Below are 27,276 nucleotides of genomic sequence, written 5' to 3'. Positions count from 1 at the left end.
ACAAGGAAAAGAAATTAAAGGGATACAGAGGAAAGAAAGAAGTCAAATTATATTTGCAAACAACCTGATCTCATACATAAAAGACCCCAAAACACTACAAGAAAACTTGTAGATCCCGTATACATTTTCATCAGAGTAGTGGGACACAAACTCGACATACAGAATCAAGAACTTTCCTATGTGTATTTGTTTTTCTGAAAGAAAGAAGACAATTCCATTAACAGAAGCCACAATAACCAAAACACTCACTCAATTCCTGAAAAAACATAAATTGAAGAAGATAGTAGAAGATTGAAAAGGCATCCCATGTTCATGAATTAGCAGAGTTAGTCTTGACAAAATGGCCATGTTATTGAAAGTGATCTGCAGATTCAATATAACCTTCTTTAAAACTCCAATGACATTCTTCACAGAACTAGAAAAAATTAATATGGAAAAAACAAAAGACCCTGAATAGCTGAGCTACCTTTGAGGCAACACAATACCTGACAACAAATTTTAATACAGTGAGATAGTAATAGAAACAGTATGATGTTGACAACAAAACCAGAGGACCCAGAAACAAGCCTATGTAGCCACCTCCATCTAACCTTCTATTAATAGGCCGGAAACTTAGGTTGGAAAAGAAACAGACTCAGTACTGGTGCTGGGAAAACTGGAAATCAATGGGTAAAGCATAGAAATAGATGGCCATGTCTCACCTGCACAAAAAATCAATTCAAAGTTGATCAGTGACTTAAATGTGAGACCTGGGATTTTGAAATTACAGGAGAGCTTAGAAGGACCAGATTAAGATCTAGGCACAGGGTTTTCTGAATAAGACTCCAGCAGCTCAGCAAAGAATAACAAGAATTTAAGTCGCCTCAGGTAAATACAAATTAAAAATCCAGTGAGTCCATCTCAGCCAATCAGATGTCTACTATCAAGGAAAGGAGACAACATGTGTGGGTGGGGAAGCGAGGGAAAAGGAGCATTTCCCTCTTGGTGGTACACTACAAACTAACACAGCCTACAGGCCAGCATGCAGATCCCTCTACAGACTAAGGATAGAGCTGGCATTTGATCCAGTTATACATCCTGACTGTACATGCGAAAGAAAACAGCCAAGTTTCCATAGAGATTCGTGTATCCATGTCTGTCAAACTACTAGTCACAATAGCCAGGTTATGGGGTAGACATGGGTGGGACGGAGATAGTTTGCTGAATTGACCTTGGATGCTAAGTAAAAGAGGAAAAATGAAATGGAGAGGGGAGGAAGGAGGTATAGAGTTTATATGGCAATAACCAACATTCTGAGAAAGAAACTGGGGAAACAAACCCATTACTCCATTTACTTTTGCCTCAAAAAAAAATACTTTCTTTGAATAAACCTAGCCAAGGAATTGGAAAAACCTCCACAGTGAAAACCTGGAACACTGAGGAAAGTAATTGAAGTAGATCTAGATAGAAAAAAACTTGACATACTCTGGGATTGGCAGAATTAGTATTGTGAAAATGGCTGACTTACCAATAGTGATCCACATAATCCCCATCCAAATCATAAAGCCATTCTTCACAGCAATAGAAAATAGGAATTTAATTCATGCAGAAGCACAAGGGGCCCCAGATACTACAAGGAGTCTTGGGAAGAAAAGATTGATGCAGGAGGTATCACTGTAATCAATTTCAAGTTATATTACAGAGCCGTATTAATAAAAGCATCCCAGTATGAACACAAAACAGATGTCGCTCAATGAAATAGAAGACCTAGATATAAATCTACACAGCTGCCATTACTTGATTTTTTTGAAAATATCGAAAGATACATTGGAGAAGACAGCATCTTTAGCAAATGGTATGGGAAAGTAACTATTCACATGTAGAAGAATGAAACTAGATCTCTGTTACTTGGTCCCCAAAAATCAATTTAAAAATGGATGGAAGACCTTAACATAAGACCTGAAGCTCTGAAACCATTAGAAGAAAAAAAATGAATTATTTCAAAACATAGACAGTGGCAAGAACTTGCTGAATAGGCAACCACTCATTTAGGATATAATGTCAACAGTTGACAAATGGGACCTCATGAAACCAAAGAGCTTCTGCAGAGCTATGGAAGCAATTAACAGAGTTTACCAGTAGCCTACAGAATGGGAGAAACCTCTGCTAACCATGTGGCATGTTAATATCTAGAATGTACAAATAGCTCAAAGGCTAAAAATTCAAACAAGTCAATAAATGGCTAAATGAACAACAGGTAGTGCTCAAATGGTGAAACACAAATTTGTTTAATAAACACATACAACAAGTTCAATCTCATTATCTATCGTATAAATGCAAATTAAAATTGCATTGAGATTCTTTCTCACCAAAGCTGGAATATCAGTAATCAAGAAAACAACAAATTCTGGTGAGGATATAGTCCAAAGTGAACCCTCCAGTATGTGTGGGAATGTAAGCTAGTACAGTCACTGTGGAAATTGGTATGGAGGTTCTAAAAGTTAAGTTTTCCACATGACCTAGTTATACCACTCCTGGATATTTCCAAAAGTACTCCAAGACAACATTGCAACATGAAAAATAAAAAGGCCCGGTGACTGATATTGGGGTTCAAGCTTCAAGCTGAAGATCAGAGAAGCAAAGCAGCCAAGCCAGTAGCTCTTACCTCTACCCAGGCTGAAGCAATCCTGTCCACAATGTGACTGGAGACTAATTGCCCTAACGTGAATGGAGACCAAAATGTCCCAGACTGAGTATCTGCTCCTATCTTATACACCTCTCTAGAGCTGGGATTAAAGGCATGGGATCCCAAGTGCTGAGATCTCCTTTGTGTAAACTGATTCAATCTTGTGTGGCCCTGAGTGTCCTTGAACTCACAGGGATCCATCTGCCTTTGTCTCCTGAGTCCTGGGATTGAAGGTGTGTGCCACCACTTCCCAGCTTCTGTCACTAACTAGTGTGGCTGGCTTTGCATTTTGATCCTTCAGGCAATCTTTATTAAACCATAGATAATATATCACCACACAACACACCACAGCGATCCTGGCACAGCAGTATTCATTGCGTCAGTGGTCACAATAGTCCAGTTATGGAGCCAACCTAGATTTCTAGCAACAGAGAGACAATGGTGCATAGAGAAGAAAAATCTGACATGTTTGTACAATGGATTTGTTTTCATTCAGAAAGAAGTATGAAGTTACATCATTTTAGGAAAATGTATGCAACTGGAGATAATCATATCTGGTCAATTAAGGCAGTTTCAGAAAAAATAAAGGCAGTTTGGGAGTCATGGTTCCTAGGTTTTATGTAGATATGGAAATTATAAATGTATGCATAGCATAAATATAAAAGTGAAGCTGGCTACTGAGGAAATAAATAGAAGTAGCAGGAGGGAGGGTGGGTGAAAAAGGAAGGCCATAGTAGATGGTTATGAGGGGAATATTCTCAGCACAAAATATCTACGTGTATTATAATGATCTTATGTAAAAAACATTATGCCATATACAGTGGAAAGTTTAAAACATACATAGGAAATGAAAAAATGAAATTCAGTTAATAAAAAGTGTTAAAAATTTACAATATAGTAATCAATGGCTAATGCATATATTGGCTATCTTAAGTGCAATTTGTAGGGGCTCAAGTAAGGAACATGATGAATAAATATAAGTAAGATATAAATATATGATTAACTTGTAAATTAAAAGGTCTGTTTGAATGATGCTAGTATTTGGATAGCATTGTTGTACTGATTAATCACTGCTGTGTGCCAAAATATTTTTATACTTATTTAGTTTTTGTGTGTATGTGTGCACTTTTTATACTTATTTGGTTATTTAGTTTGTGTGTGTGTATGTACGTGTGCGAGCACACATGTATGCACATGCATATTTTATGGCACGCACGTGGAGATCAGGAGAAAACTTATGAGAGTCACTTTTCTCCTAACACCACATGACTTCTGGGGACCAGATTCAGTTCACCAGTGTTGGCAACAGGTCCCTTTCTCCACTGAGCTATTTTGTCAGCTCCCATTCTCTCTCTCTCTCTCTCTCTCTCTCTCTCTCTCTCTCTCTCTCTCTCTCCCTCTCTCCCTCCCCTCTCTCTCTCTCTCTTTCTGTTTGAATCTGGATTTTAATTATGTACATAAGTGTTATATAAGAATGAGGAATTCTAAGACTTGTACATTATTTCCAAATGAAAGGTTGTGGATTAGTTGGTCTAGAATATGGCATCACCCAAGATAGCAAAGTGGCCTAGTGTTGTTTTTCCTGAAGAAAGCCAGTTTACTGTATCCAATACTGACTCTCTGCCATTTGTCTGTAGAAATACTGACTTACTATCTGGAGTTTCCAATGTTTATCTATAACTGATTAAAATGGACAGAGCATGGAGTTTTCTACTTTTTTCTTCACATTTTCTGGCTTCTGAAAATGTTCCTTCCACAAATCGTTTACAACTATGTACCCTCGTAATCCCCAGTCCTATAACTTCTCCCCACTGACCTGGGCAAAGGCAATGGCTTGTTGTGGGTAATAGAGGCATCTAATCCCATGAAAAAAGGAGGATATACCAGCTTCTTTATTTTTGAACCTCTAGCAAAAATGAGTCCAATAAACCCAGCAAAACCAGTAACACCAAGTCTTGGGAAAAATCCAGAGGAGCAATTTGGAAATAGTCATAGTTGTCTAATCCCCACTGGATGAAGTGTTCCACCCTGGGTTTAGTTTGGGAGTATATTTTCTGGTACGTATGTGGCTCACGCTGATGTTTGAGTTGGGAGACGTTTTCAAGTTGAGTTCTTGGTTCCTCCACATATTCAGATTGACCCTGAGGAACTAAGTAGAGTAAAAGCTCACCAACCTGCATGTAATTTTTGTGAGGTGAGCCCGTTTTGGGTGCTGCATAGACCCTGAAGGTGAACAGGCTCAGGCTGGCTGGCCCCTCTGATATTACCTTGAACATGTCGCTGGCAGCTGCGGCTCCAGCAGGGTCCCTTTTTGTTTTTAAAAATAGACTATTGGGAAATACATGGCCAATAACTAGTTTCATCTGTAGTTACATCATCAGTATTTAGTTACATTTTTTAGTATTCAGTGTTGTTACTGATGCTGAATTTGGGGGATTTTAAGACACAACTCTATTCATACATGTAGACTCCTCATAATAAAGCCCAAAGAATGTGCTTTGTTAGTGAGATAAGGGGCAGAACTTCCTAAGGAGATGGTTGCTCATCTAACTTTTACATCATTCGTTTTTATGAGGTGGAATATTTGCTGCATGTGGTTTCCCGATTTTTAGAAAAAGAACGGGGATGCATGGTGCAGTCTGCATACTCTAGAGCAGTGTGTCTTAGGACAAGAGCACGGTTGAGAGCGCAGTTGTCAGCTGGGTGTTGGTTGTGCACAGCTTTAATCCCAGCACTCAGGAGGCAAGGCAGGCGGATCTCTGTGAGTTCCAGGCCAGCCTGGTCTCCAGAGTGAGTGCCAGGATAGGCTTTGAAACCCTGTCTCAAAAAAAAAAAAAAAAAAAAAAAAAAAAAAAAAAAAGCGCAGTTGTCTGCACCTGTGTGTTGTGCTCATCCTAGCATCCAGGATGCTTCGACAAAAGGGTAGAGAGTTTGAGGTCAGCCTGAGCTGTAGCATAGACATGTCTCAAAAAAGAAAAGCAATACCTTGTGCATAGTGAGTGTCAGTAGTAGCCATTGCTGAGCTAGACTAGATTTGTCCCATTGACTCAGAGCACTTGTTGCAAGGCTAATTTACATGTCTGCTGTGTTATTGCGGGGTCAGCAGGACACAACATGTCAGATGCTTGTTTTCTGCGCCAGGTGCATGGGCAGAAAGTAGAAAAGACTATCTCATACTTTTGAATCTGGATTTTTTAAATTTTTTTATTTTCTAGATTTGATTCACTTCTGAGGGAAACAAAACAAAAGTGGTCAATAGCAGCTCAATGGACCCAGCCCTGAAAAGCAGTGAATTTGTGAGCAGAGTATGGGTCCAGTGTGAGAATGAAAGCTGCTTGAAGTGGAGGTTGCTGTCTCCAGAGGCTGCGGCCAAGGTGGAACACAGCGAGCCGTGGTATTGCTTCATGAATGCTGACTCCAGCCACAACAGCTGCTCGGTGTCTGAGGAGGCTTTTCCTGCAGAGTCTCAGTTCCTTGAAAGTGGGTATAAGATTGTCTATTCCCAGCTTCCTCTGGGAAGCCTGGTTTTGGTGGAATTACAGAATTGGCCAAGGTAAGGGATTTATTTATCATCTATTCCTTATTAATTAATCATTACTTAATTACTGATTTATTTACATTTTTATTACATTTACTTATTTTCATGTGTGTTTGTGGGTCTGTGTGTGTGTTGCAGTGGATCAAATTCTAAGAGCTTCACACTTGCTAGACTGACACTGCTAAGCTAAACGCTCAGCCCTGTGCTTTGCGTTGCTTGCATTTGGAGTGGATTTGCCTATTTCTAAATTTTCACCCAGAATTATTCATGTTTTTACAAAACAGATTTCCACATTTGGAGAAGTCTTGGGTTCACAAAAATTGGGTGTAAGTAGAGTTTCCACATGCTTTCTGTCCACTCAGAACTCACTCCCTCTCCCCATTACACCCCACACCATGTGATTCGTTATAATTAGTGGACCCACACTGACACATCCTAGTTATCCCCCAGAGTTCACTGTGTACATGAGGGTTCACTCTGTGTCTGGCAGGTGTAATCTCCACAGTCAGTTTTTCCTCAACCATGGGGATCCTGGGGATGGGACTCGTCATGAGGCTTGTTGGCAAGTGCCTTTACCCACTGAGATGTCCCAATGGTCCCTTAATTGCCAATCTCTAATAATACTATCTTTGTCATCTGAGTTGTATTCATTCTTCTGCTTTCTTAAATGAGAGGTAATTTAATTCATCTCTTATCTTTCCATCTTCATTTAAACAAAGCTACAATTTTTTCAAGAACTCTGATAAACATTGTGTTTTATTCATCTTGAAATAGTTGTCAGTTTCTCATTGAAATTAGTTATTTACAAGTGTGTTTCTAAATGACAAACATTTGAGGATCTTAATTATTCTGTAGATGCTTATTGTTGTATATCAGAGTTTTTCATTCTGGGTCAAATCTTCCCAACTCTATACTGTGTATTTTCAGTGTGTAAGACGGAGAATTCAGCTAAACTTTTTTGACGTAAAGATGGTTGTGCTGTCCCATCATATGGCTTTGGCTTTTTACTTCAGGACTTCATATTATTACTTAGGTAATCTTTTCTATAGTTGGTATTTCTTTTTCTTGAACTGTTTTCATCTTGTTAGCCCTTTAAAAATTTAAATATTTTTCCTCTACATATTTTATTTTTCTGAAGGTATCAGTTGTTTTTTATTCTTTGCAATTTAGCTTTCATTCTTGAAGTTTTAAAAAGGTTTTCATTATTTTTTCACATCTTTAATCACTCATGTTAATGTTTTTCTAATTCATACATGTGCATTGTATCTACACTATTTTCTTTAATTCTATTAGGGCAACTTGAAATCTTGAGTAAAATCTTATTCTCTAAAAACCTTCCTCTGTGGCAAACTTTCCTCACTGGGTATTTTTGTCTCATATTATTTTTACCACACTAACTTAGCATTAGCTTTGTTTGTGATCCTGTGGGGATGCAAGAGACTGAGGAAGTAAGTGATTTGCTGTGTGGTCTGCCTGACCTGGGCTCAGAGCTCTCAATGCCCCTAGCAGCAAGTCTCAGACCTGGAGGCCAAGCAGTCCCAGCTAAAAGAGGTGTTTGTGTGTCGCCACAGAGGGAGAGGCCACCCTACACTGCTCTCACAGTTGTAGCTGCTTGCTGCCTAAACTTCTCATCAGTTTGGGTCTAACCCCCCCCAGTCTCCTAGGGTACCTCTTGTGGACATCTCCTACCCAGACCCGTCGGTGGCAGGGTGTCCCCAGGGTCCATAACTTGTGGCTGCCCCTTGTTTTCAGTAACTACCTGTACTCCCAGACAATGGATCTCTTCTCCAGCGGTACCTGGCTGTGGGACTCCACGATGTGACAAGAAGAGCAGTGCATTTCTTTCTCCCTCGACCCTGGAGAGCAGAGGGGGACCCTGTGGACTGTCTCCTGCTGTTCTGTGTGTGCCTTTTGTCTCACCACGCCTCATAGCTGGTGTGTCACCTCTTTCGGAAGTATCCCTGTCCTTTTCTCTGTTCCATGCTCCCTGGAGTCCCATTGGGAAGACTTATCTGGAAACCAGACAAGCTCCTCTGCTCTCACTGGTCCTGTCCTCTTTGACTTTACTTTTCTCCCAGAAGTTTGCTTTCATCAGAGTTATCTTTTTCCCTTGGAAATTGTCTGTACTAAGTTTTAACATTCCCAGGGTTCCTTGGAACTCTAACCTGTTCAGAATTGCTTGTTGCCCCACTGCAGTTCAGTCTGCTGCTTTCAGTACAGTCTACCAGACTCTCCAAGGAAGCTTGCCACCTCTCAACTCTGTCAGATGATCTCTGTGCATTTCCCACTCACCCCTCTTTCTTCTCACAAATACCAACACTGCTAGGTCCCCAGGGAGTTGTTGTCCTTGGTCCTGTTCTGATGCATATGCTGTAGCCTATCACTCAGCTTCATCATGGCTGTTGTTTGGCAAGTGTAGTGTGGCTATTTGTTCCACCTGAATTTCTGAAGAAATTGCGCAGGATTCTGAGTGTATATCACCACCAATTCTACCCTTCCAGAACCTTTTACTAGGTTTGTAAACTTTTACATTACAAAACTCAAGTGTATTGACTTTTTATCTTGTTCTCTATGTAGACCATAAGGAATTGACCATAAAAGAGAGGCTATGAGAAGCCCATTCTAATATGCACATATGTGCAATAGACCTCCAAGTCAATATGTAGATTTAGGTGCTCACTATTTTTGATGAATTATGAACCCTAAACATTCATGTGTTGAATGCTGTCATAACTCCTAATAACTCAGAATGTGAATATATTTGATTGTAGGACTTTTTAAAGAAGTGATTAATTACAAATGAGACCCATTAGAGAGTGCCTTAATTCTATCTAGTTGGTATTCTTGTAAGACAGGGATTTGGGTTTGCACATGCAAAACAGAAAGATAGAAAATCACTAGAAAGGTGGTGTCTGCCAGCCTGGGAGAGAGACCAGAAGAAACAAACTGTTCACACTTCAGTCTTGGATTACTAACTTGTAGAAGCTGCAGAAATAAATTCCTCTCACTTCTTCCATCAAGTCTATGATGTTTTGTTATAACAGCCCTAACACATACATTTACTGCCTTATCAAATTTGTGGCATCTGTGCCCTTTTTTAATGAGGGCTTTTCTAGGGATCAAAATGACAATATTATACACATTATTGTTCCCTCTCACATTATAATTAATATGAACATTAATTGGTTACATAAGATCCACTATTTTAACAGGCATGTAATATGAACATTTACTGAAATTACCGTAAAGGGATTTATAGTTCTCCATCATTTTTCATCTCTAAAGCAAACATTTTGAAAGCAGAGTTACAAATGCATTTTGAAAGCAGTTCCCAAATGGGAAGTTTGAAGTTTCAATAACTGTACTTCAAGAAATGAATTTGCTTTTTATCAATCAATATATCTGAAAACCAGAAAATTTCACTAGGAATTAGTAACTGAGACAAAGAACTTAAAATTTTACATGAATTATATTTATTCAAGTCCCTAAATTATCTCTAATTTGTGATTGCTGTCACAGACATGCCTGAAAAATAGCTGCATCTTCCCTCTTTGGAGAGTAGAGTACCATTTATGTTCTTCTTTATGTGCTAAGTTGAGCACAAATTTAAATTTCAAATTAAGAAACTGAAATATACTTGCATTGTGTATCCAATGGCACAAATGTATAGAGTGATAATAACAAGATAAATTACATTAGTAAAATGTAAAGATAGAGTTAATCCACAAGAAACAGTCAAAAATCTGATCTTAAGTAGAGAAACCTCTAGACCCTGAAATCAAAGATGGCTGCTGCCTGCAGAGGTCCTTAGCAGCACAGCACAGACTGGGTGGGTTTTTATTAGCCTGTGACTTTACAGGATGCTCTTAGGGCCAGAGACTCCATCTTGCCAGCATCTAGAGTTACTGTGGCTCAAATGAGTTGACTCAAGAATGTTTAAGAATCTAGAAATGCTTATTTAATGTTTTTTTTTTAAAAAAATAAAAGCAAACAGTTCTCAGGAGAGTAGTACATTGTCTATTGGTCTCATAGTTAATTTTCTCCCATGTGGCCACCACATACTGATGAACCTGTAAAAGGTACCCTTTTCTTTTTTTCTTTCTTTTTTTTTTTTTTTTTTTTTTTTTTTCGAGATAGGGTTTCTCTGTAGCTTTGGAGCCTATCCTGGCACTCACTCTGCAGACCAGGCTGGCCTCAGACTCACAGAGATCCGACTTCCGAGTGCTGGGATTAAAGGCATGCACCACCAACACCCGGCCACACAGAGCCTCTTGATAAACAAGAGGAGATATTTCTAAACCACTCTTCTTTTTACCTGCACCAGTCACTATACATATACATAGTCACCTTAGCTTCCTCTGGCTGCCATAGCAAAGCAACAGGCATTAACTGCCTTACATAATGCAGACGTATTTTTCCACAGACTCCAAGTCCTCAGGTGAGGGTATCTCATGGATGATTTCCTTGAAGGCTCTCTCCTTCACTCTCCTGCCATGTCCTCACACTCTCTTCCATCTGCATGTCTATCCTGCTCTTGTCTCATGAGGCAGGTCTTCTAGGACATGGAGCCTGTCCTAATAAGCTCTGTCTTATCTAAGTTACTTCTTGTTATTTTGAGACAGGCTCCCTTCTATTTTAGCTGCCCTTGGACTCCAATCCCCCTGCCTCCACCTCCTGAGTGCGGAGTGCATATGTATAGCACCTTGTCCAGCTTTCTTAGTTATTTCTTTAAAGTCCCTTTCCCTGAATACAGTCACCTTCTGAGACACTGGGAATTAGGTTTTCAACATCTAAATTTGTCAGGATACATCTCAGCCTTATGATAACGATGGACCTTTAATTTCTCAAAAGCAAAAATGTATAAATCACACATTTATTTGAACTTTATAACATGTTAGGAGCTATAGCAAGAAGTAGATGCCTTCAAAAAGCCTGCTCCCTGGTAAAAGGCAGAGTGAGAGCTTGAGTTTCTCCACTTGAGTGCTATAACTCTCCTACTTTACAGAGCTGTTGATGGCACAGGGTTGGTCAGGTGGACAGTTTGCAATGCTATAGTGTTAGATGCATGCCATCTAGATCTTGAGCTGTAAACTTTTGTCACACTTCTACCATAATTTGTTATCACAGGATCGTCACTTGATTTTCTGCCTTTCCTTCCTGCTTTAATTCCAGAGTTGCGGGCCAGATGTTGGTAAAATATTTGAAACTTAATTAAAATGGGGCATACTGGTACACCTGTAATCCTAGCACTCTAGAGAATGAGCCAGGAGGATCATTTGAGGCCAGAGAGGAAAACAAATCAAATGTGTTTGTATATAAAACTTTTGCTATGGATAAAGTTTGGATTGGATCCTAACACAGCATTTCAAGCTAACAATTTATATTTTGCCACTTGAATACAAAATAATCATTTTAATTTCAGAGATGTAGTTTTCTAAGACAGATAATTTATATAAGGTAACATGAAATATGGAGAAAATGTTGTTTTAAAACACAGGATAAATAGGTCACATAGCAGTAATTAGCATGCTCTATCTGAAGTAGCCTTGTTGAGACAAACATCTACTTCATGGTAAATATTGAGCAAATGCATTACTTTTCTTATTGCTAAATTTGCTTGTTTGTTTGAGATAGGATCTCACTAATGTAGCCAGGCTGGCTTGGAGCTAGATGTATACCAGGCTGGCCTCAACCTCAGAGATATGCATGCCTCTGCTGTGCCACCATTCCTTGCCTAACTTTGTTTTGACTTGTATTCATAATCAGGAAATTTTAAGGCCATTGTGACCTGTAAATCTTTTGGTCATTTCAGCTTCCTTTTAGCACAGAGTTGAGTAAATCAAGCAAGCAGAGCACCGGTGGGTTTGCTCACATCAGCAGTTTTCAGGGCTTGGACCCCAGATGGGATACTGTTTTCAGCCTTTGCTTAGTGGTGTTGTCATGGAGAGATGGCTTAGCAATTAAGAGTACACACTGCTCTTTTACCTACCTACGTCCCTACACGCGTGCGCGCACACACACACACACACACACACACACACACACACACACACACACACCCCTATAATTTAAAAGCAGTGATTAAAAGAAAGACAGAGAGTAGAAAAATAAAAAGCTATGTAAGTGGGAACTGAATAGCCAAAGGAGAAAATGAGGTCTGTAGAGATTTCTTTCCAAATAAACATTACATTTAAATTTTACTTTATGTGTATGGGTGTTTTGTCTTTGCACCATATGAGTGCCTGGTGCCTGTGAAAGGCATAAGAGGGCTTGAGAGGCTCTGGAGTTCCAACAGATGGTTGTAAGCTACTGTGTGGCTGCTGGGAATTGAACCCAAATCCTCTAGAAGAGCTTCAGTGCTGTCACCCACTGAGTCATCTATTCAGCTCCTAAACATATCTTAGAAGACTTTTTTGTTTTTTTTTACAATAAAATTTAGTTTAGAAATTTTTTTTAGCAAATTAGTGATTTGTCAATTGATCAGATAGAGGGGAGGAACCTTTGGAAGGGTGGAGCTGAAGTCTGCCTTTTCTGTGCTTTACTCTGCAATGTCATCACTGTTTGAGCTCTTTTTCTGCCTGTCACCTATTAATCTATCTGTTAGCTAATTGTCTATAACTAGGTATCTATCATCTATATATAATCTATCACCCATAATTTATATTTAGGGTATTATTGTTTCATATCTCTCTGCCATTTATTATCTAAATTAATCATTTATCTATAAGCTATCTTCTGTGTCTATTTGGCATATTATTCTATCTGTCCATCACTTATCATCTATCTATCACCTGTTGCCTGTCATCTATCCATTGTGTATAATATCCATCCACCCATCCATCCATCCATCCACCCACCTATCCATCCATCCATCCACCCATCCACCTATCCATCCATCCACCCACCCATCCATCCACCCACCCATCCACCTATCCACCTACCCACCCATCTATCCACCCACTCACCCATCCACCCATCCATCCATCCATCCATCCATCCATGCATCCATTCATCCATCTTATATCCCTCCATCCACACAGCTTTCTTTCACTTTGGTAGAAGCTATGTCCATGGTTAACATTTTGGTAACTAACCATTTTTTTGTAGCTAGAGTTAATTCAATTCTGCAGAGAATTTGGTGTGTCATTTTTCCCCTTTGCCTGCCAGTGGTGTCCAAACGTTTCATATGGATTCTGGATATCATTTCTTTTATAATTCTTTTCATCTTCTCTGTGACAGTATCAAAACATTTTATTGCTACAAAGATGCAATTTATTACTTGTTTATTATCTTTGAAAGGTGTAAGTAGGAACAAATTTATGTTTGTAGAAGTTAAAATTCAAAGAAATAAGTTTGGTATTTGATTGTGACAGATGTGTCAATGGGTTACTTTTTTAAAATAATGAAACTTATTATTTTTAACATTTGTTTTTTGAAAGTTGGCCAGGGATACTTTGTCCTGATCCTTTCAAAGGGAAATATGTGACTTATGACCAGGATGGAAATGTTGAAAAGTATCACATAGAATTTCTGGGTGACCCCCACTCAAGAGCATGGATAAATGCAAAATTTGTTGGACATTATAGTCTCTCACTAAAGGTAGGTACAGTAAGTAACATAAAAACCTTATGCTTTCTGCAGTTTCTTTTACTTGTTGTCAATTTTTATCTCAGATTTTAGAATAAGCATTCACATTTGGATTTATATAAGCAAATTAATGCATAGTATGCTTTTAAATTGAAACATGATATTTCTCATAGAAATTGTGTATATAAAATAGCTGTGGGTGTTTTAAAGCTTTTCCAATAGTAAAAATCAACTAAAGAATGCACTTTTAAAATGGTTCTTAAGATTGTCATCTTTTAAATTCTCCTGAAGACTATAAGTTTCTGCATCAGTCACAGGAAATTAATTACGGACTACACCAAGCTTTTCATTACACTTACTCCTTTGGTGTAATGTGCAAATTTTAATTTGCACATTACAATTAATTTATAGATTGGATTCTCAGGCTTGGGATGAGAAGGGAGCTGGACCTGTTTCCAAGGAGTAGCGGTTGTGAACATATGCCAGCTCAGCTATCTGTGCTCATGCCCAACACTGAAACCTTTATCTACAAACCATGCTGTCATTAAAAAACTGTTAAAAGTAGGCATCATAAACATGGATACCTTTGACTCAATTTTGATTTTTTTTTAGTAGAGAAAAGGGTATATTCAGGTCTATACATTAGTATATGTGCAGATAAATCATGTAATCCACTCTCCATAAAATTAAATCTGTGGCAATTTCAGATTGCTTTATTTAAATGGGCTTTACTTTATCTTTGGCATATGCAGCATTTTTGTACAATTCAGTTTGAAAGCAGTTAGAAGGAAACACTGTTGAGTGTAAATATGTAACCCTGACAGACCCCACATGGACACACTTCACTATGTTCTCACTATGAAGCCCTCTCTGCTCTCTCCTTTCAGGGTTATTTATTCCTCCATCAGTCTGCTGGCAGCCATAGACAAAAGTGAGGACTGTGTCTTCTCTGTCCTAGCTGCTCACAAACCTGCTGCCTGTAGACTCTAGGTGTTTGACAGTGTGGCAGTTAAAGACTTAGGCATTTCTAAAAAAGTTATATTTAATTGTAAGCATGAAAGTTAAAGTGTATTATAAGTTATCTGAATACATGTTATTCTCAGTGTTGAAATTTTGTCGTGATTAATTCACTATCAATCCCCTGGGCCAGAGAAAAGTCTGATAGAGAAGATAGCTACATTCCAGAATCGAGAGCCATGTGACTTTCTTTTTAACCTGCTAAAGGCTTCAGCAATGATCCTTACACAAAGAGCAGGAATGCAGAATTGTTCATGCAAACTGACCCATGTGTGAGGATGAGAGTGAGGAGGTGGGGCTGGGAAGGACATTTGCTTCCTTCTCCCTTCCCAAATTCCCCAGCTGGGATCTACGTGAATGACCTGTAGGTACCCACAGGCTCTGAGGCTCTTTCCTTGGCTGTGGTTTAGGGCTCTGTTTCTTCCCTTAGTGCTCCTATCCCTATCTTTTTCTTCATTTGCACCTTTGCAGATAGAGTGAGGATGCCTTTTGTGGCTCACTTTAAGTTCCAAAATCAAGTTCCTCAAATTCAGCTCTTACATGACAAACTCTTCTGTATATTGCCAGAGATAGGCTATTGTAAATTCAAATTTCAGTGTTAAGGACTCAGATTTTTAAGAAAAAATTATTTTTATTTTATGTTTACAAGTGTTTTGTCTGCATGTATGTAAGGCACAGTCTGGGTACCTTGTGCCCACAGAGGCCAGAAGAGGGTCCTGGAACCCCTGGAACTATACTTAAGGACTGTTATGAGCTGCCATCTGGGTACTGGGAACTGAACCCGGGTTCTCAGGAAAAGCAGCAAGTGTTCTTACCATCTGAGCCATCTCTCTCGGGGTTTTAAATAAGTTTTCATATTACTCACAAAGAAGACTCTAGAAAGACAAACAGCAGTGGTGGATGGCATGGCAGTGTGCGTCTTCATCCTGTGCAGTGTGGCTACTCCTGGCTGGCCGAGGGTAGCCTCATTGTCTTTCTAGAGAACATTTGCCCACATTATTTATTACACCCAGTAAGATTTATCCCAGAAGGCAAAGATTTATCCACATACGTCATCAGGGCAGTGTACAAAATTAACAGGAGGAAGGGGAATCGTAATTTCAATCAATGCAGAAACGTATTTGGCAAGGTTCCACCCCCCCCCATGATAAAAACACTCAACACTTAGGGGTAGAAGGAGACTGCCTCCACATAGTGAAGTTGTGCATGAAGACCCTGTGGTAAGCATCATGCTCCCTGACAAAGGACTGAAGGCTGGTCCTTCAAAGGAGCAGGCAGGGGCAAGCTGCAGGTGTCCTCTTTGTGCCCAGTGTTCTCCTTTGGAGGACTAGAGGTAACGAAGAACTAGAGCGTGTCTCTGTAACTGTGACTCAGTACTGAGTCTGCTCAGTGAACAAGTTCTCTACTCCTGTGAATTCCGATAGCTGTGAACTTGTACAGCATTAAAAGTCCAAGTCCAAAGAGCACAAGCAACTTTGTTTATAAAGTTTATAAAGGATGTAACAGGTGACCACCCTTCTGGGTATATAATGCTCATTCTAAATTGCCCTCAGAATTGTAACTCCATAGGAGTTACAATTAGGAGTATTAGGAGTTACTTAGGAGTAAGGTGAAGCTGCTTCTCAGTGAGTCTGCCAGGGAGGCTTCTTAGAGTAGGGAAGAGTTGTGAACTAACCAGTTGATACAGTCTTCCACCAGGGAGCAGCGAAGCCCCAAACTCATATAAACCTAAGTTTACAGTTGGATATATTAATATCCTTTTCATTTTCTTTGCCTTAATTCCCTTCAGTGTATTATTGTGAAGTACAGTCTAGCAAAGGACTGGAATCTATACATGAATTCAACAAAACCTGTGATCCCCAAACCCCAAATAAGGCCCATTGGATGAACTTTGAAAATAATTGTCAGAACTACCACTTCTGTGTTTAGCTCAGAGAACATGCCCTGTTGTGCGATACATGGTTGACTGTCCACTTCATTGTCTCCATTGTTCTTTCAAAGTTCATTAATTAAACAGAGTTCTGGGTATTTGTCTGTAACAGCAATACCCGGTCTTTGTCAATAAGAAATACATTGTTTCTAAAGAGCCAGGCAGGCTCAGGTTAGAAAGCAGCTGCCATGTGCGTTGCTGCTGTTTAGGCCGAGACCTTGCTATCTGCCAGCACCGCTGCTTTAGAAACATCAGGTGGGTTCTGACTCTAGAGGCTCAGAACAAATGAGTGCACAGTGGTCCTCAGGATTCATTTCAGCCTTGCCATGTCTCGAAGTTCTTCCCGCCTTCCTGCCAACCAGTCCGCCTCTACAGCAGCAGGAGAGAGCTGCAGGCTAGCCAGACACCAGCCTTGAACATCACCTCCTGGGAGCACTTGTTCTCCCAAAGGACCCAGGCTTGATTCCCAGCACCCGCATGGTGGCTCACAACCATCCATGACTCCAGTTCCGGGGGGTCCAACACCTTCTTCTGACCCCTGTGGGCAGTAAGCATGCATGTGGTGCAGAGATACATGCAGGTAAAACATTCATAAAAAATCTAATTATTTTTTTAAAAAATTACCTACCGGCCCAGTGTTTTCTTTCTACTTCATTCATATATTACTGCTACTTTATTATCAGTTTGCATAGCAATGTTAATAATTTCTTTCTTGCTATGAACTTAATTCAGTTTTATAAAATTAAAAATATTACAACTTGAAATCTGAGTATATAACATACTTAAAACTGTACACACTAAAGATGACTTGTTTTAAAATCCCCTTTAAAATTATGTTCACACATACATAACCTAAAATTTATCAATTTAGAGTATTTAATGTGTAGCCCATTGGTTAAGTTTTTAACTACTGATTAATAGTCCTAGAACATTTTTCCTAGCAATATGAAAGTGTCTTTATTTGGAAGGTACCATATGACGCTTACTATGTATCTTATAATTTCCAGCACCACTTATCTGTCGTAATACATGTTAGGAGCTCTTCACAACATCACAACAGTGTCTTTAAGGGAACAAACTGCTCACAGGGAGCCAGCATCACTTTGTAGTATATACAGATCTTGGAGCTGGGTTGCCTGCATGCTAATTCTAGCTCTGTCTTAATAGCTATGGAGACATGGCAACTTGTAAACTCAGCCTCCTTATCTCTGAAGTGTAATAATGCATCCTTCACAAGCTTATAAGGGACTCATTAAATGAGTCATTTGTGAAGTGTTTAGGATGGTGCTTGGCGAGACTACATAAGCTTTAGATAGCTTAGTAAATTAAACAATAGTAATAGCTCTTTAAATAATAGAACTCTTTTATAAATGAAATACACTCAATCAGCTTCTCCCCAATGTGAAGAGTATTTGTCTCCTTTTCTGGGACTGCAAAGGCTAATGGTCTCTCTTGTGGTCCTGACTTAAGGTAGCCAAAGTCTAGCTGGATCCCCTACCTGAAGTCACCCAAAAGCATTGCCAGGCCTTAGGCCTCAACCCAGGTGCTATGGCTACAAATTCCAGGTTTTCAGATGCTGCCAACCTGCTTGAAATTTGCATTGAATTATCTGCTAATCTTCATGAGCATATGGAATCCATAATGAACTATTCTCTGCCAACTGAAAAACCAAAAAGTCCTTCTGTTTGTTGTTTTTAGTGTAGTCAGCTTGATTAAGAACTTTCAGTATATCTTTTCCAAGGTAGTAAGGGTTATGCAAGGCTTCTTCTTCCCCTGGCACACTGGTTCCTTGCCATCAACATGGGGCTGCTCTCCACTGATTTTAGAACCTGGAATTTATTTAATTTCCATGTCATTCTAGCAGTAAGTTGCTATTACTAATACAAATGCTGGCATTCTGACATTACAGTTTGCTTGTCCTCTTTCTTCATAATTTTTTAAACTTCCTGTACACTCCGTTCCACTGTAAAGCTCCCCAACATTCATATCCTGAACTTGTTCCCAGGGACTCAAGCACTTATCTGTGATTTCACCAGATTGGCTATCCCCCTTCTCAGTGAATCTCAAGAACCAGTTTATGGTAGATAATCTCCATGTTAAGTAGGTTTTCTCTGTGTAATGGAGTCAGACAGGATTTAGGAATGTGTGTTATATTTCTTGTATTTACTTTGTGAAATAGTAGATGGACTTATGAAGCTATGGTGCTACAGAAGCCAGGCAACTTAAGCAAATTGAAAGGAAAGACTGCTTTGCCCTTTTGAACATGTTTATCCCTTAGAAGGTATCTGATTTTCTCCCTGCTATGCAGCTGGACCCTCCCATTGTTTCTTGTGACAATCTGCTTTCAAGTCTGTTTCATTAATGGCAGTCACACATTGGTATAAGTTGTTTTCTGGAGCATGTCGCTCCAGATTATAGACCAACCTGTAGTGTCAGATGTGGTTTCTTTAAAACAAAGAACCATAGCATATGGTACTTGTCACTTTCATCTTGATATGAAAACTCCAAAGGTATCCAAAGTACTGTGTAAATGTAGGTTGAAGACTATATTAATGGAAAACTTATCTGGTACCCAGTGGTTTTTCTGATCTGTCTATTGGGTAATTTTATTTAAACTGCTTACTTTCCTGCTCCTCCACCCACTTATGCTGTTGCAGGGAGTATCCAGCAAGGAACTGGGTCTTCTCTACCCCCACTTTTGCTGTTGCATGGAGCACCCAGTAAAGAGTTTTGTCTCCTTCACCCCACCTCTAATGTTACAGGAAGCCCTTAATAAGGAATTGAAAGTAGATTTCATGGTGGTGTCATTTTCAGTATTTCAAGCCACACAATGGAAACACAGTGTATTCTCAAATTTCCTTATTTCATTTTCACTTACCCTCTAGTGCCCACGGCATCCTCGTTATCTCCCAGTCTCATATAAATTCATAGTAAATGTGGCCAGTGTTTTTAACCAACTGATTCACACTTAACAGTGGTATGGAAAGTGAAGAACACAAATTGGTCTGATTTTTAAATCCTGCTCAGAATTAGTAAAATTTCTTTTTATGTATAGACAAGTAAACAAGGTTTTATACACAAGTAAACTAGGTTTTATAAGCAACAGTTGTTTCAACTATCCAATAACTTAAATATGCTTTCTGAACAATGAAGCCTTGGTTATACGAAATAGCCTATTAAAGATGGTGGGTTACAGAAGGAGGTATCACTAGAATGTTAAGCAGCCTGGCAGTGTGGCTTCCATGGAGGTGTGATGAGATGGGGTTGACTGTGTTCTAGTTTGGATCAGAGGGACAGGAATGCTGCTGTTGTCTAGAGGCCTCAGCCCTGTGGTAGAAATCCATAACGAAAGACAGGGCACCCCTGTGATTAACTTTCTGCCAGAATGCTTTAAGTGCAAAAGTCTGTTCAGCAGAAGGAAAGGGTGGGAGTTTTGGTAGAGTGGACCAGTGTCTGGGGCAGCACATGGTTGGCATCAGTGAGCGGAGCTGCATCTCTGAAGATTCGAGTGGGGGCATTGCCATTAATTTTCTGGCCAAACAGCATTTATAACTCTGATAATGCTCTCAAATGGTTATTTGGATGCCTTCCAAAAAGTTACTTGTATTTCTTTAGATTATGAAATCTAGGGGTTTATATTTGTATGTTTCTAAAGCTATAATACATAGAAAATGATATAAAATCATGTTCAATGCCAGGTGAGTTTCCACCTATAATTTTGGCTACCAGTGAGGTTAGGACAGGAGGAGAGGCAGATCAGTCTGAGCCTGAACTGCAGAGTGAGTTTGAAGCCAGCCCAGGAACTTGAGAAGGCCTTGTCTCAAAAGGCAAAACAAAACGAAGGTCTTAGGATACAACTCAGAGGTAGAGCACTTGCCTAGTATTCATCTGGGGTTCAACCACTTCAATGAATGAATGAATGAGTGGACAGATGAGCAAACACAGTTATGGCCTGTGTTTGAAGTTGTTTGGGTGAGTTTAAGAGGATAAATAGAGCAGTTTCTAATATGATTTCAGTTTTTCATATTTTTAGTTCTGTACTTACCATTGTCTGAAGGATAAATTTTCTAAGTCTCAGGTGCTTATATTTACAGTTATTTTGGATGTTGACATTAATAAGGTTTGAATTGATAATTTTAAATCATAGAGGCTCTCACTGTAGCTAATGAATTGTAATGAGATTCTACCATCCCTTAAAAGATTGTATTAGAAGCAATTGATTACATTTTTTTTTTAGTTTTAGAATTATGCACTCTATTTTCATTAGCTTTTGAAGTATAAACCTTTTACAAAGAAAAAATGGGGCTGGGGAGACGGCTCAGTGGGTAAGAAGAGCACTTGATGGTCTTGCAGAGGACCTGGGTTCAATTTTCAGCACCCACATGGTGCTGCATACATAACTCTAGTTCCAGGAGATCCTGTTCTGACCTCTGTGGGCACAAAGAACACACATGGTGCACAGACACACATGTAGGCAAAACACTCATGCACATAAAATAAAATTAAATTAGCAATAAATGTTTTTAAGAACACAGACCCTGAGGTAAATCAGTGAGCAGTAAATTTCTTTATAGGTCTGCAGTGCACATGAACGTGAGGTTCTGTGTCAGCTAGACATAGTACCTTCATCCTGTTCTAAAGAGATGGAATTGAATAAAATACAGATTCAGCGCCTTGTGAGACTTTTCACACAGTAAACAGATGAGGAAATGATGTGTTACAGTCTATAAGTGCAATAGGGAAGAATTAGGGACAGCCGTAGAAAGGGGAATGCAGAGATGTAGGGGACCAAGGAGAGGAAGGAAGACTGAACCCCACCTTACTTGTGGGAGTGCCCCAAACCCGGCAGCACAGCACTCTTCCCCGCTGCTAGCCAGCCACACAGATTGCTCAGTGGTACTTGTTGTTTCCATTCTACCCTCCCTCTTCTTTTATCACCCAGATAACTGGCTTTCTTTGTCTTCTGTTCTTGGATCAAACCTTGGGCTTTCCCATTTCCCTCTCTCGAGTTCCTTTCTGGTGGGCAGAGGAACTGTTACTAGAGAGTCCAGGGTCCTTGAAGGAGACAGACTGGGGCAGCAACAGAGGACATATTTCCCTACTTGAGGCAGGATGGAAGTCTGTCCTGCCAGTGCCATAGGCAAGTGGCAGAACCTTGGGGAATTGCACAGCGACTCAGGGAGCTGAGCCCTGTCACAAAGGCACTTGACCTGTGGAAATATCCTGTGGACACTCATGGCAGAAAAGCATTTGGGTTGTGATTCATATCAGCATGGTGGGGTAAGATAATGACCTGCTGTGGTCTTGTGGTCCTTTCAATTCATGTATGTCTCGCATGGCCTCAAAATGACTGAGACCAAATTTCCCATCCATTTGGGTGAAACATGTCACAAATTGGTTTGATTTAACAAAAATAAGGTAACTCTGCTGTTGCAGTCAAAACCTGAGGTGTCAGATTTGTCTTCTTCAAGCTCCATGTTATCACAGCTGCATTGTTTGGTGAACTAAAGTTCTTCAAGATACAAAGCAACAGAAGCTTGCATTTGTGCCAGACTGAAGGATTCTTTCCACCCACCATACTGGGCAGACAAACAAATAATGCCATCTCTTCCTTAAGTTTTCCCCTTCATATCAGCATAAAGCAACAGCAAACAAACAAACAAACAAAAAAACAAAAAACAAACAAGCAAAATTCCTCCCATATTTGGTGCATTAAGCGTCACCAAGAGGGGACATTTAGCTTCTTGCTAAAGCCTTGGGAAATGGAACAATGATATAAAAAGCCTTCAGCTGGCCCATAGCACCTGACAGCAACAAAGTTACATGGGACAATGGCCTATAAACTTTTAAATTTTGGACACAGCTATGGATTTTCTGTAACACAGTGTGTCTGTCCCTACCCCTGTCCACACAACTATGGAATTTCTGTGACACGGTATGTCTGTCCCTATCCATCCGTCTATCTGTTCAGTCTCAAGCCTTCCCTGACTCTGGAGGTCGCCATGCTCTTACATCTGTTCAGAACTGTCTTCTTTAGATCCAGCAGATCATCTCCGAGTCACCCTTCTCCCTTCTGTTTCCATGACCACACCCTCTTTTATTGTCTGTACATCCACTAATTCATTTCTGTCACACCAGGCCTTACAGTTGCCAGGCAAATACAACTACTGAAATAGGTTGTGAAATTTTTATTTTGAGATAGAGTCTCCCCACGGGGTCGGTGCTGGCCTTGCACTGACAGTTCTATTGCCTTAAATTCTCCAAAAGCTGGAATTGCAAGGCCTGACCCACTATGCCCAAGGTGACCAGTTCCACGTCCCTCCCCTCCCCTGAATTACAGTGATGGAGGCAGTGCAGATGCCTGGATAATACAGACGTAATGAAAAGGATGGAGTTTTCTAGAGTCAGTGTCTACTCCTAACCCTTCATGTTACAAGCTTGAATATTTCCTATGTAAACACCATGTTAAAAGCCATTTCTCTGGGGGCTGAAGAGATGGCTCAGTGTTTTAGAGCACTTGCTGCTCTTACAGAGGACTTAGGTTCAGTTCCCAGCACCCACATGGTGGTTCACAACTGTCTGTAACTCCAGTTCTAGGGGATCTAATATCCCCTTCTGGCTTCCATAGGCACCTAGCACATGTATGGTTCTTTGACATACATGTACACAGGCAAACAGTTGTAATTTAAATTTTTTTGTGTTGTTATGAAGCAAAGCTATTTTAAAAGTAAACATTATTCCATATAGCCAGGTTTTAATAAACTATGTAAGGTTTTAGGACTCTGGCAACAAAAATAGTATTTCTGCAGTATAAAGTGAGGCGCACGCGCACACACAGCCAGAGAGAGGGTTCTGTGGCTAAGTGTGCTGTGCACAAGAATGATGACTTGAGTGTGGATTTCAGCACCTGTGAACAATGCAAGTCTGACGGGGGCTGTCATCCCAGCACTACAGGGGGCCAAGACAGAAGGATGGCTGGAACTTGTTAGCCCATCAACCTATTCCAAAGTAAGCAAGCTCCAGGTTCAGTGAGAGTCTCTGTCTCCAGGTCATGAGGTGGAGAGTGATAGAGCAGGACACCCGTCCTCCTCCTGGGCTTCTTTACTAGCACAGTGCATGCACGCTGCCACATCCATGCACATATACCCTGCATACATCTACAACTCCCCATAGGTTATGCAGAACAAGTGAGCTGCCAAAACTTAGCTCAATTTATGTACGTCTTCAAAAAAACTGATATTCCACATACAGATGTTTCTTAAGAGAAAGCATCAGAATGCTGACTAAGTTTTCCTACATCTCTTCTTTCCCCATATAGGGAAAAAGAAGGGCAGTTGTGTCCCTTTACCTCATGCTAGCTACAAGAGTTGTTTGTTTGAATATGTGATGCATGAACCCAAGAGTCTGAGAAACAGAATACTGTTGGGCAACTTTCCCTGTTAACTCTGTGCAGTGAGGGGTTTTGTCATCACAGTTGAAGGAAGATGATAAAGTTGCTGTGGACTCTGAGTGTGCTTACATGTAATGCTGTGGACTCTGAGTGTGCTTACGTGTAATGCTGTGGACTCTGAGTGTACTTACGTGTAATGCTGTGGACTCTGAGTGTGCTTACGTGTAATTCTGTGGACTCTGAGTGTGCTTACCTGTAATGCTGTGGACTCTGAGTGTACTTACGTGTAATGCTGTGGACTCTGAGTGTACTTACGTGTAATGCTGTGGACTCTGAGTGTACTTACATGTAATGCTGTGGACTCTGAGTGTACTTACGTGTAATTCTGTGGACTCTGAGTGTGCTTACATGTAATGCTGTGGACTCTGAGTGTACTTACGTGTAATGCTGTGGACTCTGAGTGTACTTACGTGTAATTCTGTGGACTCTGAGTGTGCTTACGTGTAATGCTGTGGACTCTGAGTGTACTTACGTGTAATGCTGTGGACTCTGAGTGTGCTTACGTGTAATGCTGTGGACTCTGAGTGTACTTACGTGTAATGCTGTGGACTCCGAGTGTGCTTACCTGTAATGCTGTGGACTCTGAGTGTACTTACATGTAATGCTGTGGACTCTGAGTGTACTTACGTGTAATGCTGTGGACTCCGAGTGTGCTTACCTGTAATGCTGTGGACTCTGAGTGTACTTACGTGTAATGCTGTGGACTCTGAGTGTACTTACGTGTAATGCTGTGGACTCTGAGTGTACTTACATGTAATGCTGTGGACTCTGAGTGTGCTTACATGTAATGCTGTGGACTCTGAGTGTGCTTACATGTAATGCTGTGGACTCCGAGTGTACTTACGTGTAATTCTGTGGACTCTGAGTGTGCTTACGTGTAATGCTGTGGACTCTGAGTGTACTTACATGTAATGCTGTGGACTCTGAGTGTGCTTACGTGTAATGCTGTGGACTCTGAGTGTGCTTACGTGTAATGCTGTGGACTCTGAGTGTGCTTACGTGTAATGCTGTGGACTCTGAGTGTACTTACGTGTAATGCTGTGGACTCCGAGTGTGCTTACCTGTAATGCTGTGGACTCTGAGTGTACTTACATGTAATGCTGTGGACTCCGAGTGTGCTTACGTGTAATGATGCAGAAGCATGACACAGACTCCCCATGCCAGCCAAGGGGGAAAGATGGGGTAAAATAGCAGTGAGATACATGTTTACAGCAGCTTCTAGAAGCAGCTTACAGAAGCAGTTATTGCCCTGGCAATGAGCTAACAGACATACCAGTCACAAGACAGACTGACAGAACAAACAAAAACCAGAACAGCAACAAACAAAAGATAGATAAACAAAAGCCTGATACATCACAAAACACTGGCAATAAAAAGATTCTTCCAAACAATACTGACTTACATGATCAAATACTGAAGTCAAGCTGTGCCTAACGACAAGCTTCATCTCTACTGACCTGCATTCACGGTGCTGGAAGATGCTATACACACTGCTGGAGGAGAAAGATAATCATCAATCTCACCTGGCTACAATTCCTGAAACCCACAGTGGTGACCTGCCTGCAGGGTATCGATAGTGTAATGGTGTCACAAGCGTTATGGGAGTAACCAACTACTACCACTTCAAAGATGGCAGTTAAGGCCTAGTCATGAGATAGAGTCCATCCTAACACTGCTTGAAGTGGTCAAGACTTGATAGGACATTGTAGGGGAAGCTGTAGCCACGCCTACTTAAGGACTGGCTACAGGTGTGTTTGACCATGCCTGGGAGGGTGTGGTCAGGGTGACGTAGAGTGAGAGGTGGTCAGGTGGCTAGTCAGTTTCGGTTTCACTTTTATGCTTGCTGTACAGACTGCTGCCGCTCCAGCTGGCTAGGTTGCTCTGTAAGTAAGGCTTTTCCCTATTAAATACCCTTATATTTCTACCTGACTCCGTATTGGTAATTTCCCACTTTATCTGGTGTCAGGAGTGGGATACGCCTACTTAGGGGCTGGCTTCAGGTGTGTCTACAGGACATGGCCTAGAAGAAAACAATACTATTAGTTTATAAAGGAACATAGCAATAAAATGACTCCTAATGACATATTGCTGTACTCAAAATGAGTGTTCTCACTCAACTCTCAGAGAAGCTTCTCACAGTCGATACAATTAACACAGAGACCCACAACTGGGCAATATGCAGAGAGTGAAAGACTTTGGAGCACATAGTCCTAGATGGGATGTCTTCATCAAACCCTACTGACTCCTACCTAAGGCTCAGGAATCTATGTGGAAGAGGAGAGCCTCAGAAAGATGCTAAAAGCCAGAGGTGATTATCCAAGGAAACTGTCTTCCAGACTTAACAGGACAGGACTGACGTATATCTGAACTCACAGAGACTGTGGCAGCAAGCTTAAAACTACATGTTCAAGCTAAATGGCTCCCTGTACTGAGATGAGGAATTGTACATGGGGTTCCACTCTTACCCAAAAAGCTGTTTGTAATTGATACCTGTTCAAATGAGAAATTAGTTTTTCTCTAATGAAATGTCATCTGTGTATCAACCACACTCCAGGGTAGGCCTCATCTATGGGACTAGTTGGCCAACACAAACAAACTTCATTATTTGTTTTTGTGGACTTTTTGTTTTGTTTTAGTATTTTTTTGTCTCATTGGTCTTTGCTTGTTTGGTCTGGTTTTCTTTTCTTTTTTGTGTGTATTTTTTAAAGAGATGGAGAGAACATGAAGTTAGATGGATAAATTTTAAGAAGAGTTGGGGAGGGAAAACATGATCAAAATATATGAAAGAAATTAATTAAGAAATAAGTAAATTCCTTCAAGGTAAGTCACTATTGCCAAAGACATAGTGCACTTTGGACACAGGGTCCAGAGACTCGAGCTGGATCTGAAAGCCTCCTTTTTGAGGAATAGTTTTCATGATACCAGAAGACACCATGCAAGTTTCCAAATGAGGGAAGCAATCAATAGTCTTACCTAGCTATGATGCCCATAAACTACAATAATGACTAATATGGCCCAGTAACCCTAAGTGTGCAGTAGCGGCATACAACACTTTGGTGGGAACCAATATCTCTGTAATTGGACTTAGG

General features: G+C 40.3%; 1 protein-coding gene and 1 pseudogene across 5 annotated transcripts in view; one reads left to right on the top strand and one right to left on the bottom strand.

The window, feature by feature from the left end:
* Positions 1 to 27,276, top strand: part of Zcwpw2 (zinc finger CW-type and PWWP domain containing 2) — a 107,986-nt gene that overhangs the window by 25,996 nt on the left and 54,714 nt on the right. For all 5 annotated transcript variants that reach the window (XR_003485258.2, XR_004769780.1, XR_003485259.2 and 2 more), the window contains exons 2-3: positions 5,881 to 6,218; positions 13,643 to 13,802. Coding sequence is in view for 2 of the 5 variants with exons in the window: in XM_027415335.2 (XP_027271136.1) it covers positions 5,932 to 6,218; positions 13,643 to 13,802 (447 nt within the window). In the remaining 3 variants the exon portion in view is untranslated. The remainder of the gene's footprint in view (positions 1 to 5,880; positions 6,219 to 13,642; positions 13,803 to 27,276) is intronic.
* LOC103160440 lies at positions 4,350 to 4,941 on the bottom strand (annotated as a pseudogene).

The sequence above is a fragment of the Cricetulus griseus genome, chromosome 4, assembly GCF_003668045.3.
Source record: "Cricetulus griseus strain 17A/GY chromosome 4, alternate assembly CriGri-PICRH-1.0, whole genome shotgun sequence".
NCBI lineage: Eukaryota > Metazoa > Chordata > Mammalia > Rodentia > Cricetidae > Cricetulus > Cricetulus griseus.
The sequence above is the reverse complement of the archived record's forward strand: the minus strand, read 5'-3'. Positions and strand labels throughout refer to the sequence as shown.